The sequence below is a fragment of the Oculina patagonica genome, chromosome 9 (genome assembly GCF_052425735.1).
Source record: "Oculina patagonica isolate OP01 chromosome 9, crgOcupat, whole genome shotgun sequence".
Classification (NCBI taxonomy): domain Eukaryota; kingdom Metazoa; phylum Cnidaria; class Anthozoa; order Scleractinia; family Oculinidae; genus Oculina; species Oculina patagonica.
In genome coordinates this window covers 17898371-17918439 of record NC_135766.1, presented here as the reverse complement: position 1 = coordinate 17918439, position 20069 = coordinate 17898371, and the positions used below count along the sequence as shown (strand labels likewise).

Genomic DNA, 20069 nt, shown 5'->3' with positions numbered 1-20069 from the left:
ATTCGTGTTCTGTAGCATTGCCGATCGTGATTTCAATCAACAAAATTTCGTGCGATTCCAAATTCGCGCAGTGATGGAATAATTGCTTTTTTTGTTTTAATTGCTTGCGGTCCAACATTTCCAAACGTTGTGTGCTTTCTTGTTCCATTGTTTAGTATCTTGGATGAGCAAGGGCTTGCATGTAGTTGTGTCTTTCACTTGTTTTGATAAAACCTTTGTTCAATTTCATTCTATATCCGGACTTATCTATTTTATGAATTAAATTTCGCCAGAATTTTTTGTGACTTCTATGAAGCAATTTGTACAATCGCACAGTTTTTAATACAGATGTAGAGGTGGCAAAAGGCTTCCTCAACTTTCTACTACAGGTAATTCTGGCACCACATTAACTGATGTTGAATTATCATGTCAGTTTACTTGACGTTGTGTGCTTTCTTTTTCCATTGTTTAGTATCTTGGATGAGCAAGGGCTTGCATGTAGTTGTGTCTTTCACGTGTTTTGATAAACCCTTTGTTCAATTTCATTCTATATCCGGACTTAAGATTCCCAGAAAAGCTTCACTAGAATAACCCCAGGGGTCATATACCATCGACATATTGACAATGCAAATTACCTTTTTGTTTCTAAATTAAGGCATATGGTTGAATTATGGGGTTTTAACGGGAAAAAAGAGGATGCATAACAAAAAAGAAGGAAAGCAAGAGCAAAAATGTCCTTTGCCGCGTCATTTGGCGGTAGAACAGCCGTAGCTTCCTGGTGTCTTTTAGTCACGGCGCGCTAATTTTAACACCCTCGTCACCGGTGTTCACGACTACCATAATAGGGAAAATCGCATTAGGCATTACATCAGGTTTAAACATGTGCTTCTCGATAATACTACATGCAAAGACAACTCATTTGGGTGTATTGTTTACGAGATAAGTCCACTTTAAGTTATTGTTCTCCGGCAAACATGATACAGTTGCTGACGTACACACCAATTCAAACCAATCAGAGTTTGCTGCACCATTATAAGAACGTGATATTTTCGGAGAATATACCAAATACAAGATAGTGGCAAGATGCGCTGCAAGATGAATCCCAAACCTTCGCTATCATCTTTGATGATTCTGTTCTTCCTTGGAAGTCTCGCTTCTTCAGTTAAAGGTAAGATCTTGCACTTGTTTTAGGGGCGTGGTAATTTTTACATGGATGCTACAAGTACATACATTTGAAGTCGTCTTGTTTTTACAATTTTTGCTCTCTGTTAAACAACTAAACGCTGTTCCTGGCACGTCCATTTCACAGTGAACGCCGGTGGTTTCATTTTAAAAATAATTTATGCGCGCAAATGACTTTTAAATTCTAACATTTTCTTACAAGTTTAAGATCTTAGAAATGTTAAAAATACACCAACAGCGTTACACCATTCCAATATTTTTTTTTTTTCAAATTTTATTTCATTCAATTTCGTAGACCTTGGTGTGCACAGATCTGATATTTTTCACAAACGTATCACGCGGTCCGCGTTGTTTCTGCAGCCAGCCCCTTTTTTTTATTTTCATTATCAATTTTGCCATTTCTATATTACGCGATGAAAAAAAAAATGAATTGTCTTGCAAAACAAGCGAAAGCGTACGAAAAATCATCTCTACATGTTCAAAGGACATCTCTTTTACCTAATTAAAGTTGACATGATTGCTGAATTAATTAATCTTTTTATAAGCTAAACAGATCACTTTCGTACATTGTGACGCATTCGTCCAGTCACGTTGGATTGCCCCCTGTTGCTTATCTTTCGGTTTTTCAATCAATTTGTTGGAATAATGTCATGTTTCAAGCGTTTAAAAATTGCGTTAAAAATCTGGTGAAAAATATCGCTGCTGCCCTGAAGAAAATTCAGTGGAGCTAAACAATAAAATTAAATTTCAGCGCTTCAAGCAGTCGTGTGAATTTGTAGCAAAAGAGTGATAAAATAAAACCTTTTGCTGCAGTATAGCTTGTTTTCACTTGTCAGGCAATTTGGCTAATGGAATATTTATTTTAAGATATAATCCTCTCAGCTCGGGGTAAATTAACGGTCGTGTTTTGTTTGGGCAAGAATTAAAACATATAAACACACGTAGAACTCCTTTTACTTTTTTGTGGAACAATTTAAAGTTTCTGCAGTTTTTTGCCGTTGTTACCTGAAAAAAAAATTCTGCCGTACATTACTTGCACTGTCTGTCGTGATTACTGAGTTAAACCCTGCTAAAAAATAGCTCAATTACAACAATGTCACTTACATCTGTACGTGCAGAATTTAAGAGCGTACCAAATACTTCTCGATAATAATCACCTCAACCAGTAACGCTGGGGTCTCAAGTGAGAAAGCTTGTTTGCAAAACCTGGAATTAAAACAAATTTATGAGAATGAGTGCTCCTGTTATATCGGACTATTTAGTATCTATTTTTAGACTCGAGACGAAAACACTACTGGCAAATGTAGCTCCGTTTTCAAAGAAGCATTCATTCAAGTATAAATGCTCTCTGTTGCGTCAACTGATTCCCAAGACGGTTTCTTGGAATACGACAGGAAAGTCCACTTAAATGTGCGCTGAAGGAAAGTACTTTTACGGTAGTGATTCCAACTATTAAAACGTTAATTAAAATTGGGCGCAGATTACCTACTAAAGCCTAACGTTTTAAAAATACATTTCAGTGACAAATCAATTCTAGCGTCTGGGTCACAATGCAGCAAAAATTCTGACTGCACTTTTGATACCAGACAGAGCTCGTTTTCAATTGTACCGTACACTGACCGAAATATAGCGTATTTTTATGTGATAATCCTCTCAGGTCGTGATTTAATTGTTTTGTTTTGAAACATGTTTAAGCGTACACGCACTTGACACGTTAATCAGCTTGGGCATCAATAAAGACACAAGAAAAACAAACATTACAAGCGTAAGGTCGCAAAAACATCACGTTTGTATTGTCTTGTCCATAGATTTCTTATTTCCTATTTAAGTTTTTGATATTACTTTCTTGAAAAAATCCTTCTCTTTTACGGTTTGCCACTCCGAAGGTAAATCCTAACCAATCAGCAATCAGTGGGATTTCAACAAGTAACAAGTTATAAAATTAAAAAGCTAGGTTTACAAGCTATAATTAAAAGTGATTTATCAAAAGGAGAGGTCATGTTATATCCGAATTACAGACTGGAGCGTAAGACAATCCAGAAATGCGTTGAAAGGTCATCTTGTTAATGCATATATACAAAGATAAAAATATTTGGTCCAAGACGAGCTGCCATTGCTTAGTTTTATTAAATCCTTACCAAAAACAAAAGTTTGCTATGTATGCCATCAGAAAACAACCCGTAGGATTAATTTCAAGTAAGTTTTAAATTCTACAGAAAATAGTTAAAATCAAATCATTTATAAGAATGAGAATCTCTGTTAAATAGAATTTACAGTCTCGAGCCCAATACGATACTTTTTTCAAAATGCATTCCGTTTTAACTTCGAAAATGAAAAGTTTCGTTGCAAAACGCGCCACCACTGTTGAGATGTTTTTTTCCCCCATTTTTGTGTATTGTGTCGTTGATGACCTCACACTGACGTGTCTAACGAGGGTAGCAAAGGAAGTGTCGTGATCCCGTTAAACAAATTCACGCGTCACGTATACTGGAAACAGCAGAATTCACGAATCCCGTGTTTTTTCTAGCTATTTTCACGCGTCACGGACTAATTTTTGCCCTTTTATACGTGTCACGCATGAACCCTTTGCTACCTCTCTAAATGCACCAATCGATTTCTTGAAATGTGACAGGTTAACTGAGCGCATTTCCCTGCTTTCTAATTTGAAGTCCTTATTAAAGGTCACGATTCCAACTTTTCAGCAAAAAGCATAAAAAGCAAAAACCAAAACACCACTGCCGATCGAAGAAATCAACTAAGACGACAACATTTTTAAAATTAAATTTCAGCGACAGATCGCTACTAGCATCGTGTTGACGATAGCAAAAACATACAAACAAACGAAAATGGACTTAACTCTCGTGCCCTAGCTGGTTTGCAACCGTTGTGTAATTTGGCTGGGATAACGTTTATTTTAGGATACAACCCTCTCGGCTCGTGATAAACGTTGTGTTGTTAAGAAACAGGCCTAGTCGAGCTAAAACGTACTCAAACTTGACATACAAATCCGATTGGGCAACACATGGCACGCAGACAATATGAAAATAGAAACATCACATTACATAAGGTCAGAAAGATTTCATTTTTTTCTTTGTTAGGCTATGTATGGATTTTTTTATATGTATTTTGGCATGCTTTAAATTATCTGAAGTTCAAATACCTGTTAGTATTTTCCTGATAAACACCATTACCAAAGAATCTAACGCTTTTGGATCACTGAGCTCGGTTTTAACTTGACATGCAGCATATTTAACCAAAAAATATTATTATTATTATTATTATTATTTATGTTCTTCTTCAACCATTTTTGAGTCTTTTTTTTCTGGATTAGTCACGCAAGTGAATTAGCTCGCAAAGAACATAATAAAATCCGTCACAGCCTCGTGCAGATCTCCAACCTTGAGTGGCTCACGAAATATTTTATTTGCCTCCTCATGGACCCCTCCTCCCCTGTTCTTAAATACCCCCACCCCCTCGAAAAACCTTTCCACCTCTCAAGCGAACGAAGCGAACGAAGAAGCACTGGTGCAGTGAGTTTTATTGAAACAAAAGAAAGAAACAATAGGCGCTGAGTTCATTGTTTAGTTTACCGCCCTAGCATGATCTAATGAGTATTGTCGCGCATTCATAGCAACCAATAAAATCAGCTCTTTCTTAGCGTCTATGAATATTAACAAGCGTCATGACAGACCTATACACTTTCTTCAGCTGTAAGTAAATGTCCCGAGAACAATAGGCATTCTACGCTATGGTTTATTTATTGTGATTTTTTTTTCTGCCCTTTAGGATTCTCCATGCAAACTGGCAAGGTGAATATGTCTGACACGCAGCCAGACTGGAGCTGTAGCAGTGGATGTTCACCACCTAAAGACTGCAGATTGAAAATGTGCACAAACGTTGCATTTCCTTACACATTCAGTGGATCAGGAAAGGTAAGTACCTACTAAGGACACCCACGATTACATACATGTTGAATAACTCTAGGGTATTTGAACTGTGTAAGGTGACCCCAGGGGTAAATATACTGTCTCTTTGCATTGTCAAATCGTATCTTGGGAAGCGGCCCCTTATAACCCCCTCACCACTTATCAACCCCAATCCTTTTTTGAGCAAACCTAGATCCGCCCATTCATGGAAAAAATGGAAAAAAATTCCCTTCGTTTGCCCTGATTGTATAAGTATTCCTTTTTATTATATTTATTTTTTCATCTCAAATTTTACTTTAACAAAAATCTGAGATAAAAAAGGAAAATATCGAATGTTTTACCACACCGGGAATCAGCAGATTTAAAAAGTTTAATTCAGTCAATAGCCTTTTATATATTTACTTGTAAAAAAAAATATTTTTTTGCTGATGCAAACCACCAAGAAAATTTAACTTTATCAATTAATTTTTACTGTGGACTGGAAAAAAAAAACAACAACTAAGGGTTATTATCCTTATTTCAAACAGACTGAAACTCTTAATTCATGGTTCAAATCATCTGTTACTCCATTATTGGTTTGATTTTAATGCAAAAGACACATTTTTTTTATTTATGATATTACTTGTTAAAGGTTCAAGTTCACGTTACACTGAGCCATGGTAAGCAGTTTACACGTGTTCACTCTCCTTCAGCTGTGTGGGTTCAGTCCGTAAGTACACGTGGATTTGAGGTGTGTGCACGTGAGTCAGGCATTGGATCAAATAGAACTGGAATCATCAACTGGCTAGCGTTCCAAGATCAACCACAAATCACACATGGCAGCGTTACTTTTAATGGAATATGGACAACACAAAGCAAATGCGAGAAAGTTACCTTTTCACAGGTAAGATCGTGCATTAAGTGTCCTTTTATTTGAAAAAATCGGGCAAAGTTTGCTGGTTAGATTACTACAAATTGTATGACTCGCCTGCAAAAATTAAACTCATAAACGTTTTAAGAAACCAATTTAAAGTAAATAAACACTTTCTTTCAATTACATTTGAAATGCGTGTCAAAATGCCGGAAGCATAAGTTAAGCATAAGTTAAGCATAACCAGTTTGCTTTTAAACATTTTTTGTGAAATTCTGGGAATAAAAAGCTTCGAAACAGGAGTTATAAAAACTCCAGGCTAGGCTTGGTTTAGTTAGAGACGAAAAATGTTTGCGAATCTATTTGCAGTCAAGAAAAGTGAAAAGGTCTTTACGCTAAAATGTCTCTCTTTAAAGTGTGTTTAACATTAAGTTTGACCTCTATTACGGATTTAGCTCATGGTTCAGTATCGAATTAGCTGTTGACATATCTAGTCGGTGACAGTTTGTTTTTAAGTCCGCCGATAAAGTGTTATTAAATGTCAGTTTGCTTTCATGAACCCAACTATAATAGATATCCATTTATGATGAATCTCTGATGACAACACTTTTAACGGAGCTGAAAGCGTGTTTATTCAAATAGATTAAAGGGATACATTCACTTGATGGCTTTGATAAATTGTTTTCGTCGACTAGACTATATTGATAGGCTCTCCTGACGAACGCGAAGAATTGTAAACAATTTTAAAATTCTCAAAGAAGAATAAATCTCAGGTGATGAAAACTGAAAGTATGATTGTTTAGGCAGTCCTGATTTAGCTTGTGATGGCCTTTTCAAGAGCGTTAGGGTTTCTTTGGCGTTACCTTTGTCATTGTTGCAATATCCATGTACCTGTCATGTGGCACCGCAGTAAAAAATGTTTTGATATCGTCTAGTTGAGTTAAGCTGAACAGATTATAGACTTTAATTTGTTATGCTACTTACAGAAATTTGTCAATAGACGCATTGATCTTCAAATCAATCGTCTGAATTGAAATTTTAGTTTAATTGAAATATCAAGGTAACAGAAGTATTTATTTTCAGTAAGTAGCCAAAGTAGATGGACTTTATTTGTTTAAGTTGTTTCTGACCTTTTGTGGTTCTGTTAAGAAAGTAAGAGAGCAGGAAAGCTTGAAAGGGAGGAGGGGTAGGTCGGACATTGTAAGGCTAACTCGTAATCCATAATTCACACATTTTCCAGAGCTTTGCTGGAAGACCTTCTGTGTTTGTCTCAGCAAAGTACACTCGCGATACAAAGTCTGGCGATGCTATGTACGTCTGGTTGGAGAACGTAAAAGCTAATAGCTTCGAAGTTTGCATCCGGGAGTTCCTAGCTTTTGATGGGAAACATCAGGATACAATTGTGGTAAGTAATCTCAACTTATACTGTCACGAGCACGTTTTGACGTATTTCAAACACAGTTTCGTGGCTGCGTTTTTTTCTCTACTAGTTTTCTCCATTATATCTCACCTTTGCTATGGTCAGAAATATTGGATAATAAATAAATAAATCAATCAAATTTTATTTATACACGTGACACTTAGGAGTACATACAGTTCTCGTTAGAATGTGTACGCGTATAAAAAAAAATACATAAATAGAAATAAAAAAGTATATTTAAAACTCTCTAAAACGTTAAAGATCAATCAATATCAATATTATTAATTTACAGGACTGGTTCGCATTCACTGGCAATGGTTCTGAGCTGAATTTTACCTTGTCAGGAGAAGCATTTTTTCCTAACAGTGCAAATCCCACTGCTGAGGATAGCTATGGCTTTTGTCAGGTAGGAGTACTATAAAATTCCGGGCTTAAGCCCCCCCCGGCTTATAAGGCCCACGGTTATAGGCTCATCTATCGAGAACAAAAAATACATCCGATTATAAGCCCTCCCGAATATAGGCCCCCTTATGCCAGATGACAGTAATGAACAGGGCTAAATGTTGCTTTATTATACGTTTTTAACTTAAAAAACGTATTTCAATCAACAAACCCGGCCCGTGGCTCGTTTCGAAAGACTTTTTTATTCCCCTTATAAGCTCTCCCGGATATAAGTCCCTCCGTTTATAAGCCCGCCTAAAACCCCTCACGAAGTTGTATAAGCCCAGGTTATATACCAGAATTTTTACGATATTTGATAGTTTTTTTACATAAGGCAACGAGGGCACGAAAGCAACTGGTACCCTATTTTATTTTTCAAATAAAATATAATGGGCATTGAATTGTTCGCTCTCTGTCTGGTAAATTGTAAGACTTTTGGAAGGGTCAAGAAGCAAGATAGATGGCGACTAATCTGAACATTGCACTAGTGACAATTATGTAGAACTGTTCTATCATTCTTCCTTTTAAATGGAAAAACGTAACGTCCTGTGTGAATGTATGCTGGTAATTGACCTCACGATCTTTTTTCTTTTCTTGACAGGAAGTGAAATATAACACCACTTTTTACGCGTCCCCAGCTGTCCTGGTCTCAGTGCACCATAATTATGACCGGAATGTGAAGAATTATATTCCACCGGAAAATAACATCATCACAGCCTGGGTGGAGGTAAGATACTTGTTTTAATACATAGAAAATACTCAAACACGAATTGGGTACAAATTTGACGATTATATCATACACTAATTGTTCCTTGTAAAAATCAGAAGCAACGACTGCTTCACATTTAATAGATTCCTGCACCTCGGAATTGAATCTCTTAGTGAAAAGATAAAGGCTGCCCTTGTTTTTTTTTTAATTTTAAGTACATTATTTTATTTTTAGGAGGTTGGTCTGACATCAATGCGAATTTGCGTAAGAGATTTAACTGGAACAGAACGTCAGCATGACCCCCTGTCAGTCAGCTATGCTGTGATTGGAGGTTGGTAGCTTTTTTTCTTTGTTAAAATGTCAAATCCATGGTCCACAAAGTTCATTTGTGTCGATCGACTCTTGGTTAGCTCAAAAGAAAACTATTTTCTCTTTTTTTTTATTTATTTACAGATCTGAATCCATGCCTTGGTGTAAACTGCCCATCGTTTGGAGTCTGTAAAACTTTAAGTGCTCGTGAAGCTCGCTGTGTGTGCTACGAAGACTGCCCTTCTTATCAGGATCCAGTGTGCACCTCTAATGGAACAACTTACGACAACAAATGTCTCTATGAATTAAGTTATTGCAGGGGACTAGACAGTAATACCGTCTATCACCCAGGCAGCTGTGAGGGTAAGCAAAGACATCATATGTGAACAGCTTCAGCGTAGCAGGCCTAGATAGCGTCTCTAAAGCAACTACACATTGATATCTTTAATCTGTTCTGCCCTGGACTCTGCCATGGCCAATTTTACTGGAACTGAAGGTTATCAAGAAAAAAAGTCAAAACGTTGTTGTTACCAATGCATTAAATTAAGCTAATTTGACTTCTGTTTGGAAGCCATGCTTTTAACTTGTCACGAGCCTAACTTTCCTCCAAAGATTGCAAATCAAATATAGATCAATCCATCTGTTATACGTTTATGGTATCAAGTTTTAAATTTAGCTCTTGACCTAAGCAGGACAACGCAACGCCAACGCCCTCCCTCCCCCCCCCCCCCCCATCAAAGTTGCGAGACGACCCAGATAACCGCTGCAAAGGAAACTTAAAAACAGATGATAAGCTGTAGTCATTCTGAGAAACAGTTGCTATGTCATTTTTGAATGATTGTGGAGACAGCTCTACGACTGTTTTTTTTTTTTTTTACTTTTTGCATGCTAATACTTTTTTAAATGCAACTACAGGTTTTCCAATCGTGCTTGGCCGAGAAAAGCTTCTTCGTGTTCCCAAATGGTCTGATTCAAGTTGCAAGACAGTGGTGTTCCCGCCATACAAATTTTATCCGGATAAAGAAGTTCATGTACAAATAACACTGAACCACATGAACTTAAACGATTCAGTGACAGTCCACCACGCTATCACTTCCTGGACAGAGAATGTCAATACGGAGAATTTTACTGTGTGTGCCATGCAATCTGGGAGGAATGGAAACAACTTTAATCCTTTTGCAACGCTGGATTATATGGCATATCAAGGAGCACCGCCAGAAGGAATGACGGGAATAATTAAGATCCAGAAATGGTGGTCTGGAACAAATTGCGCAGATGTGACGTTTCCAAAGGTAGCGTTACTATTGCAATAGAGTTGATATTCGCTAGCGTAAATATGTTTTTTGGCCCGAATTGGGTCCGGTTTTTTTGTGATTTAACGCGTTCGAAAACTGCAATATTGCACCAAACCATGTAACAAAGTAACAAGTTAATCATCTGTTTTTTTTTATGCCTACAATAATAATAACATTAATGATATAAATAGTATATCTGGGGCCAAAAGCGCAATACATGTTAAAAGTAACCGAAATGTCATTATCTAGCTTGAACAAAGTGAACAAACTGACATTTCTGAGTTGACTGACATTGCGAGAGTTGACTGTACCATTTCTTTGTTCACAAATGCAGGACAAGTTTACGGAGGCTCCTGTCGTGCTTGTGACGTCAGAACATATAAGAACTGGTAAAGAATATGATGCCGCGCTGATGTGGACAGAGGATGTAACCAAGGATTCATTTAAAGTCTGTCTTCGCGAATTGCAAAACTTTGATGGAAAACATGAAGATATTAATGTGGTATGTGATCAAATGTTCGATTTTCAAAACGTTTTTAGTGGACATAATATACGAAGGTGCAGACAATTCATTTGTTTTTTTATTGGTGCGAATGTTTAATCTCAGTGAAGTTAGTATAAGAATAATTTGTTAGCACCGAAGCATACAATAAATTATCTATTTTTGCCTTTTTTATCTATTGACAGAACTGGTTGGCGTTTGCTAAACTACACAAGCCACTCTTCACTGAACATGGCTCTGTCAAGTTTCCAAACACAAATCCACCAACAGATGAAAATAACAACGCTTACTGCGAGGTAAGCTACCGCTGTATTTTGAGAAGAAACGTCTAAACACTAAAAACACTTAACAAAGCGTGCATTTTCACTTTAAATTCAAGTTCCATGTCCTTTTAAGAATGCTTTAATTCAATGCTGTAAGAACGTTTAAGTGGGCGTTCGTGTAAGAACCGACCACTCGATTTTCGGCCCAGAACAGAATTCCTTCAAATTTTCTGTGCAAGACAATTGATCCATATGATAAACAAAAATAGCAATATTTTGGCTTGTAGTGTTATTTGTCAATATTTTTGGCGATGATTGCTGAGAACGGTCAAAAACCGAAAAAATCATCCTGTTTCGAGTCAAATTTAGGCGTCGCGCTCAACGCGCTGAAAAATTACTCTTTAACGCAAATAAAATGAAACTTGTATATCATTTTATTTTATGTCTTGTCTATTAGTTCATGTTAAAATATTTGAAATCGGACTTAACAAAAATTAATTATGATTTTTTTTAAACACCCCATAAAGAGCCATCGCAAAAATCACGCAAACATACTGTTGGTTAGAGAAGTTTTTCTCAAAAGTTTAACGCGATCTAGAGCCCTGGACACTATCCACGATTAGTACTAGGGTTGGTGTACTAGAAACAAGAAAAAAAATTTTGGGCACTAGGCTTTTCGAATTTTAGGAGTTCTATCAACAAAGCCTATTTTTAACGGTCGTAACGCGCGTCACGCAATTTCTTACTATTGTGTTTCCTATCTTTCCCACATAAAACAGTTGTCCGAGGGAGCAAATATTTTCGAAACTAGCTTTCTGCTCGGAATAAGGCATGGACAATCCTACATTTATCAAATATCGCCCAAAAAATAAGAATTAAGAAGGTTTTAAAAATCATAGCGGCTCCGGTGTGAGTCTTTAGTTTCACCGGAAAGCTTCGAAAAAGACGTTTCCGTGATTTGGATATCATAAGGAATGAACTATGAAAAAACCCTTCGCGCATTTTGACAACGAGATTTTTAACAACGAGAAGTTTTATTCATAGTATAAAGTGCCTTAAAAAATTATGTACGGCGAATTTACATCGACTTATACTACGGCGAAAATCTTTGCAGGGAATGTAGATTTCAATCGGCTAACACGCTGGAATGTAAATGTTATTTTTAGGATGTCAAGTACATTAATATTTTGCCCTCCCTTTATACTTCATTTCTTAAATTGTTACGTTGGCAAAGCAAAACGACTTCTATAATTGGTTTCGACTTTTGAAAATAGCCCATATGCCGTCATCAAATAATTCTCAGTCTTCGCTGAATTCAATTTATGCAAATTTGTAGAAGGTTTACACGTCGCGGCGTATCAAAACAAAGTTGATGTCAATTCTGGTAAAATTGACCCCCCAAAAAAGAAAAAAAGAATTGGGTGTCTAGTTTATTTCTCTCTGCTTCCACTTTTATTAAAAGATACTGTAAGGCTTACATCGATGGCGAATCGAAAAAGAAGAGAAGTAAGGGACCTGTCAATGCAATCGAAACATTACTCAAGCGTTGTTGTAACAACTGGCGAAGCTGAAATCTATAACAGTCAACTGTGCAGCGATTTCTACCCAGCCGATTTCGTTGAAACTTGCTCAAATGAATTTTTGGATAATTTTAACTTGTTGACAGTAATGAAAAAGCTATCTTTGCGTTTAGAAAAATAGTATTACAGTCGAAGCTCTCATAAGCGGACACCCTCGGGACGCGAAAAAAGTGTCCGCAACTGGAGCTGGCCGCTTACGAGAATGGTTCTTGTAAGCGGCCACTAGAGGTGTAAGGGGATAGATGGTTGCTTACGGGAGCTTGTGTTTCAAAATGTAACCGGACGTGAATGACGACAAAACAAACACTGAAATATGGTTCTGTAATTACAGTAAAATCATTGTGACGAACGGCGATGTGAAGTTGATTGATTAATACAAGATACAGAGGTTTTTTATATGATTCTCTTTGCGGTGTCCGCGTAATCTCGGAAAGTGTCCGCGGCCGCTTACGGGAATGTCCGCTTACGAGAATGTAAAAATACAGAGTTTGTATGGGAGTAAAAACGGGGTTTCTAATAAGGTGGCCGTAATAATAAAAATAGAGTAATTTAAATATGCTGATATTTCCTGTTCATTTATTTCGTTTATTTTATAGTTCTAGTTTGTCATTACGACTACCGAAAAATAAGAAAAATCGGTTTAACTTTCCATGCCCAAAATTCGATTTTTAAAATAGCACCTCCGCTCCTGGAAATACCCACGGGCACCCTTAATAGACTCCAATTTGGGGAGGGTCACAATTTTTGGTTCCAGTGTGGGGGAGGGTCATAATTTGTTAGCCCACTTTTTCCACAATTTCGTGGGCCCTCCACCCCTGATAAATAATGACCGGTCCCTAAAGTGGATAGTATAACTAAATTAACTCAGCAACAAAAAAAGAACGACTCTAATCCTTTCCTACATTTACAGAAATACAGGGCTTCAAACTATTTTTATTTTCTCGGTTCACAGAAAACTATTATTAAACGTTTGAACAACAGCCAAACGCATCCGCGAATTGAATAGATAGCATTTGAACGTTTTTTCCTATTGGCGACAGTCACATTCTTCAAAAAATGAGAACAAGTTCACTACTAGATTTTTTTCCGATCTCGTGAACCAAAGGGAATCTCAAAATATCTTAATATCTCCTTAAGCATAACTACACTGAAACTGTCAAGACTCTCGTCTCGTGCCAGGTCACACAGGCAGTAAGAATCATAGCAGATTGAATGCCTGGGACTGAGTTCAGCGGCGACGCTCTCTAGCACTTCACGCCTTTCTTCCCCTTCCTCCTCTGCGTACACATCCTCCATCTGTAACTCTTGGTTCCCCTGCTTTCTTTCGTGTGGCCGCTAGTCTCGAAAAAAAAACCCTGTACTTGACTTTTCGTGAGCCAGTCTTACCTGTCAAATATCCGCAAACCATCTGGTCTTCTTGCTGTTCTCATGTCTGCAGCCACTTTTCCGGGATCTGCCTTGTTGCCGGTTCTCTCTCCAAGGTCGAATTACATCGTTAGGTATTGTTTAACATCATCAGGAAATCGCACACCTTGATTTCGCACCTTGTGTAGAGCCCAGCCAAGCTGTAAGTCACTGCAAAAACTAGGAGCTTGATATTCAAATTCGTCTCCTCGCTCATCGCAATGTGCTACCGGTGCACTGCTTCTTTCCTCGTTGTTGTCAACATTAAGGAATTTCTCGGCCCAGTCTCTTCTGAGTTTGTCATACACCGTTTCGGACCCTCCGCGCATTTGGCGGTGCTCGCCAACATCAAGATGATTCTCAAGCTCACTAACTTTTTTGAAGACCATTTGACACCAGGCTCAGGGCAAGAGAAAAGACCGCTTGTTTCCTCACCATCAGTTGATGTGGCGTTATGGATTCGTGCTTTCTTGACTGGAAAAAAGTCGACATCTATAACAAGATCTGTAGGACCCTGAGGCTTGACGATGATGTCTTGGTAGGGAATGAGCCTCCCTTGCCCTACATTATAAGCTCTCCTAATGCCATTTGATTCAAATTGAAAGTTATGATACCTGCTGAAATGATCTGTCATTTTTACTTCAAGTGTCTTTTGAGACTCATTCACAGAGCAAACACTGGCAGTTGTGCCTCGGACAGGACGTTCGGAAAGCGCTGTACGCATGTCCTTTGCAGAAAGAACATCGTGTCCCTCGTTGCAATAGCGTCGGATAGCTGACTTCATCGGGCAAAGGATCCTATCACAGACATCTTTCCCGTATTGTGGCTCGGAAAAGTCGTACCGTGTGACGGTGATACCAACTCGGTTCCCAGTATCTCTTACGGCCGCCACGAGAAAGTTGTTGTAGTAACAGCCTGCTTCGTCACTTCTAAAGTTCACCTGAGTTATGTGAGGATGTTCCTTCTTTAAGGCCTCCAGTGTGTTCTCGACGATCGAACAGACTGCATACCAATTCTGCTGGCAGGAATCAAGGATGTGAGAAAATGATTACCAGTGCTGACATTCTTGGTTATGACGGTGGATATATGCCAGCTGAGCCCTCGTTTTCCGAACCATTTGGACTGCTTCTCACGATATTTCAGTTGAAGAAATTTCATGGCCCAGTCCATTATAACAATGGCGGACGTCGCGTCGGCTATTTTCAGTAAATCTTGCTTCGCCTCTTCCTGGTTTATTGAGCGGACAATGTGCGCTTTCCATAGAAAGATATCTGACTTTGCGCGGTCAAAGTCGTACAGTGAATCTTCTCGTTGTTCTGAATTAACTGGCGTCCAGGATGGACCTTCGATCTCAAGTCGTAGTTCCTGAAGTACTTTCTTTAGCCCTTGGCAGTCATCGCAAGTGGATAAGTGCTGATGTGAACAGGACTTTTGAAATTCGGGTTCTACCGGATCACTAAGTGCAAAATTCCTGCAGTGGTCGGGTTCGAGTCCTGGCCGGGTTCAATATGTCGTGTTCTTTGGGCAAGACTGGGGGTAACCCTGCGATGGGAATACTCCTAGTCGCTTTATGCTACGGAAACGTGATGGGCCCCTAGGCTCGTATACATGCTTTACCTTTTTATATACTTAAACTTGCAAAATTCTGCTCATTAATATACCTAAACCATACAAATGGGCAGAACCTCCACGTATAGTAATCCCCCCTCCCCCACAATCGCCTTCAACCAACCCTGATCCCTGTGTTCGCAGCAAACTTGAAAGAGTAATTTATTTAGTCACGGTTAAAAACATCAGGTGTTGCAAGCTATGTCACTAAGAATAAATTATTTAAGTCGCATTCAAATTACTTTATAATAACACATCTCTAGAAATCGCGGACCTCCGAGTCCGCGAATAGTATGTCCTGCGGTACATTGACCGTAGAAGCGAACGCAAGAATTACAAAGAAAATGTATGGAGAATGAAATGTTTTATTAAATATTTCTTGACAAATTAACAAATGTAAAAATGTGAAAGCGGAACACAATAGATTGATGTATTAAGAACCACATTGTACAAGAATTGAAGTGCAGACTTCGAATTTCATTTGTATTCATGAACGTTTTCTGCGAACAGTTTTTGAGACCAAAATTATAAGGCGTAGAGGAGAAATGTATGGCGAAAACCGAAAACTTAAAGTTTATAAACGGGGATTATCGGCAAACTGAATGTGATCGAAAAAATGTGAAAGCAGATTTGATAAAACTATACATGAATCTAACTCACCAAATGATTTACATCTCCTTCCGATTAGATTTCATTTGTATCTTTGCCGTTAGAAAACCACAAAAAATCGCATACTGTAAACACACGGCGGCAGTTCACATTGAAATCCCAAAATCCGCTGTCTTTGAGCTACGATATTTCAGCCGTCTTTGCTCCAATTTTGCCGCAAAAGCCATCGTTTGAAAGATCTTTTCCTCCATTTTTATTATCAGGCAATATTTATGACCAGTGGTTTTCCTACTTCACAAAATATTACTCTGTGTAGGCTGCATTTTTGTGTACAATCGTAGATGTATATGAGCCCAAAGTCAGGCTTTCGAATCAGCGGCTATTACCAAGTTTCGCGAGCGATTAATGTAAGATGCATCAAAATTCTCCGACTTCAATGTCCGCGATTTCTAGCGATGTTTTATCCTGTGTTTGAGCCGGTCTCAGGTAAGCTAACAGAACGCGTCCAGAGAACAGTTGTCACCATGCAACAATAGTAATGACCTAGCATTTCATATTTACGGAAGTGAAATCTGTTTCAGCCTAGGGCTTAACAATGTAAACAATTTTTAGCGATTAAGAACAATCTTTAACGATAAAACTTACGGGAACCAACGAGTACAGCTTCTCCAAAGAGGTTTTTAATTTCCCTGGCCAGCTTGAAATTTATAACATGAGTTCCTGTTACCGCCGATTTCTTTCTATGATGTCTTGGATACTGGCAGGTCTTCGGAGCTTGCCAGTACTTTCCTAAGGTAAAACGATGGACTGGACAAACCATCATATTCTTAATCTGTTCTTCAGTGAGTTCTAAAAGACCTGCTCTTGCCAGTATTTGATCCCTTTCACATGAATTTTCTCTTGACAGGTGGTGATTTGCTAGATGCAAACTGATATCGCCGTCACAATCATTTAGGGCTTTACAATCTGTATGTCCACGACTACTTTCGCACTTACCACCTAAAATTGCCGAGAAGGAACAAAATCCTGCCATTTCACAGAACGAAACAACACGAAACGCAAAGAGCAAAACTATTCCTGCCGTAATGTAAGCACGCACGACATCAATTGTCACAAATTTGCATAAGTTAAATTTAGCACAAGGGCAGTGCAAAAAAAAGTGAAGAAAATAAATATTAAAGGAAAAGTTTGTAGCCTATTCACAAAATTGAAAAACAAATGATATAAAGTAAAACAAGAAATAGTTTTAGCAGCAAGCATTTGTCACACGGGTTGAAATTGACCTACTAAAAATAACTTTCATTGAGATTCCAGCGTGCATCAAAGCCGACTGAAACAGACATTTTCTGAGAAATTCGCTTTGGCCTATTTTCATTTGTGTTGCATTTTCTCTGGGCGTACACTTTAATAATACAATGATAATAATTTCTAGCTGTTAAATGTGTTTAATATGTTAAATTATTAAGGGTTTCTTTCGCAGTTCTTTCCCTATTTATGATTACCGAATCACGGAAACCGCTTTTCGAAGCTTTTTGCACAGTTAAAGACGGAACTAAAGACAACTCATACCGGAGCCGCTCATGATTTAACCTTCTTAATTCTTATTTTTGGGGCGATATTTGATAAATTTAGGATTGTCCATACCTTTTTCCTAGCAGAAAGCTAGTTTCAAAAATATTTGCTCCCTCGGACAACTGTTTTATGTGGGAAAGATAGGAAACACAATAGTAAGAAATTGCGTGACGCGCGTTACGACCGTTAAAAATAGGCCTTGTTGATAAAACTCCTAAAATTCAAAAAGCTTAGTGCCCAAAAATTTTTTTCTTGTTTCTAATACACCAACCCTAGTACTAATCGTGGATAGTGTCCAGGGCTCTAGATCGCGTTAAACTTTTGAGAAAAACCTCTCTAACCAACAGTATGTTTGCGTGATTTTTGCGATGGCTCTTTATGGGGTGTTTAAAAAAAATCATAATTAATTTTTGTTAAGACTGATTTCAAATATTTTAACATGAACTAATAGACAAGACATAAAATAAAATAATATACAAGTTTCATTTTATTTGCGTTAAAGAGTAATTTTTCAGCGCGTTGAGCGCGACGCCTAAATTTGACTCGAAACAGGATGATTTTTTCGGTTTTTGATCGTTCTCAGCAATCATCGCCAAAAATATTGACAAATAACACTACAAGCCAAAATATTGCTATTTTTGTTTATCATATGGATCAATTGTCTTGCACAGAAAATTTGAAGGAATTCTGTTCTGGGCCGAAAATCGAGTGGTCGGTTCTTACACGGACGCTCACTTAAAAGGCTAATATATAAATTTAGGCAAGCCTAAAAGCGGAGCTCCCCAGTTAATTATTTTGCACTTTATTGAACTCTGAATTCTGGCCATTGTAAAAATTTAGGGCTAAGAATTTTATATTCGTTTTATTTTTTTAATACATAATACCGTATTTTCTCGATTAAACGCCGGGCCCCGAATAAACGCCGGGTCTCCAAGTTGTATTTGAAAATAAACCCCTTACACAATTATTAACGGTTTAATATGCTTTAAAAATAATGTCTAATTATATAGCTGTCAAAAAGAATGAATTAAAATCATTTCTTAGAAACATAGGGCTTAACAAAACTCCTAAATTCAAATAAACGCCGGCCCTATCGGGCCAAGTTTGAAATAAACGCCGGGGGCGTTTAATCGAGAAAATACGGTAATTGACATTTTTCCTTATTTCTTTTTTACCGTGTCCGGGGTGGGGGGGGGGGGGGTACTCCCTAAAATTTACTATGGGGGTGTGCCGTTGCGTTGCTGAGACTCTGGACCTGTTCCAGAGACAAATGGTTCAATTTGCGACCCTGTTCCAGACAAACACTGCAAAGTAGGTACCCTGTTCCAGCAATATCCACAATGGAAATATATGAAGATAGATATAAAAACACTACCGTACATCACAAAGCTCTCACTTGACTTCGTCTGTGGCTTGGAGATAAAGCGATGAAAGGAGCGGAGTTTCATAGCTATATACTTGATAGTGTTTAATCAGGATTCTGGGAAAACAATCAACCCTGTTCCAGAGTCAAAAGGGTGATTTGTATACCCTGTTTCAGAGTCAGAGAGACAAAAAGCATACCATGCATGTTGAGCGGCACATACCCGCATAGCTCTTATATGGGAGTACCATCCCCCCCTCCGGGTACCGTGTACAGCAACACCAAATAAGAGAACAAACAAAATCAATCAAAATGTTATAATTCCACCGAAAGCATTATCATAAAGAAGTCTGGATGGGAAATTATGTTGCAAAACGGGCAATTATGTTACCTTCATGTAGAAAAAAGGAGGGAGGAGTAGGGCTGCATGTCGGGGTAGATAGGCATATCACATGGCAAATTAGGCATTTTTGTTGTTGCTTTACCAGCTTTAAAAGAAAGAAAAAATCACTTTACATTTAGAGTATAAAGGAAATAACAAACATCTACATTTATAATAAGGTTGATTTTAATTTTTTTCATTCACTCATTTATTCATTTTCATTTTCACTATTTGCCTATATTTTAATTTTGAATGGAAATGGCAGAGGTTATAGCTAATGGTTTACAGCATGTTGCCCAAACCAAGCTAACTCCAAGCAAACCGGAGTGAAAGCTAACCACAAACAAACTAGAGTGAAAGCTAACCGCAAGCAAACCAGATGAATAAAGCTAACTGCGAGCAAACAGGGGTGAACCTAACTCCGGAAACAAAGAAGTGACATTCTGTCATTCCACCGAACAGGGTCACCCCATCGCCAACCCCCCCCCCCCCCCAAAAAAAAAAAAAAAAAAAAAAGAAAAGAAGAAGATAGCACCTTGTTCACTTTTACATGTCTTTTGACTCCCCTTCATCTTAAGGGGTTTCACTTCACTTACAGAAAAAAAGCAAAAATTCTGGGAAGCTAGAATATTGTTTGTGAGTCTCAAACTCAGTTTTGTTATTTGATTACCCAGA

At 37.9% G+C, this 20069-nt stretch overlaps 1 protein-coding gene across 1 annotated transcript in view; it reads left to right on the top strand.

Moving 5' to 3' along the window:
• Positions 1-1031: 1031 nt before the first annotated feature.
• LOC144666321 (uncharacterized) overlaps positions 1032-20069 on the top strand; it is a 30172-nt gene continuing 11134 nt past the window's right edge. Inside the window, exons 1-11 of the mRNA XM_078527720.1 lie at positions 1032-1147; positions 4948-5093; positions 5719-5970; positions 7178-7342; positions 7650-7763; positions 8400-8525; positions 8742-8838; positions 8961-9179; positions 9732-10108; positions 10446-10613; positions 10799-10909. Coding sequence (XP_078383846.1) covers positions 1063-1147; positions 4948-5093; positions 5719-5970; positions 7178-7342; positions 7650-7763; positions 8400-8525; positions 8742-8838; positions 8961-9179; positions 9732-10108; positions 10446-10613; positions 10799-10909 — 1860 coding nt within the window. The 5' untranslated portion in view covers positions 1032-1062. The remainder of the gene's footprint in view (positions 1148-4947; positions 5094-5718; positions 5971-7177; positions 7343-7649; positions 7764-8399; positions 8526-8741; positions 8839-8960; positions 9180-9731; positions 10109-10445; positions 10614-10798; positions 10910-20069) is intronic.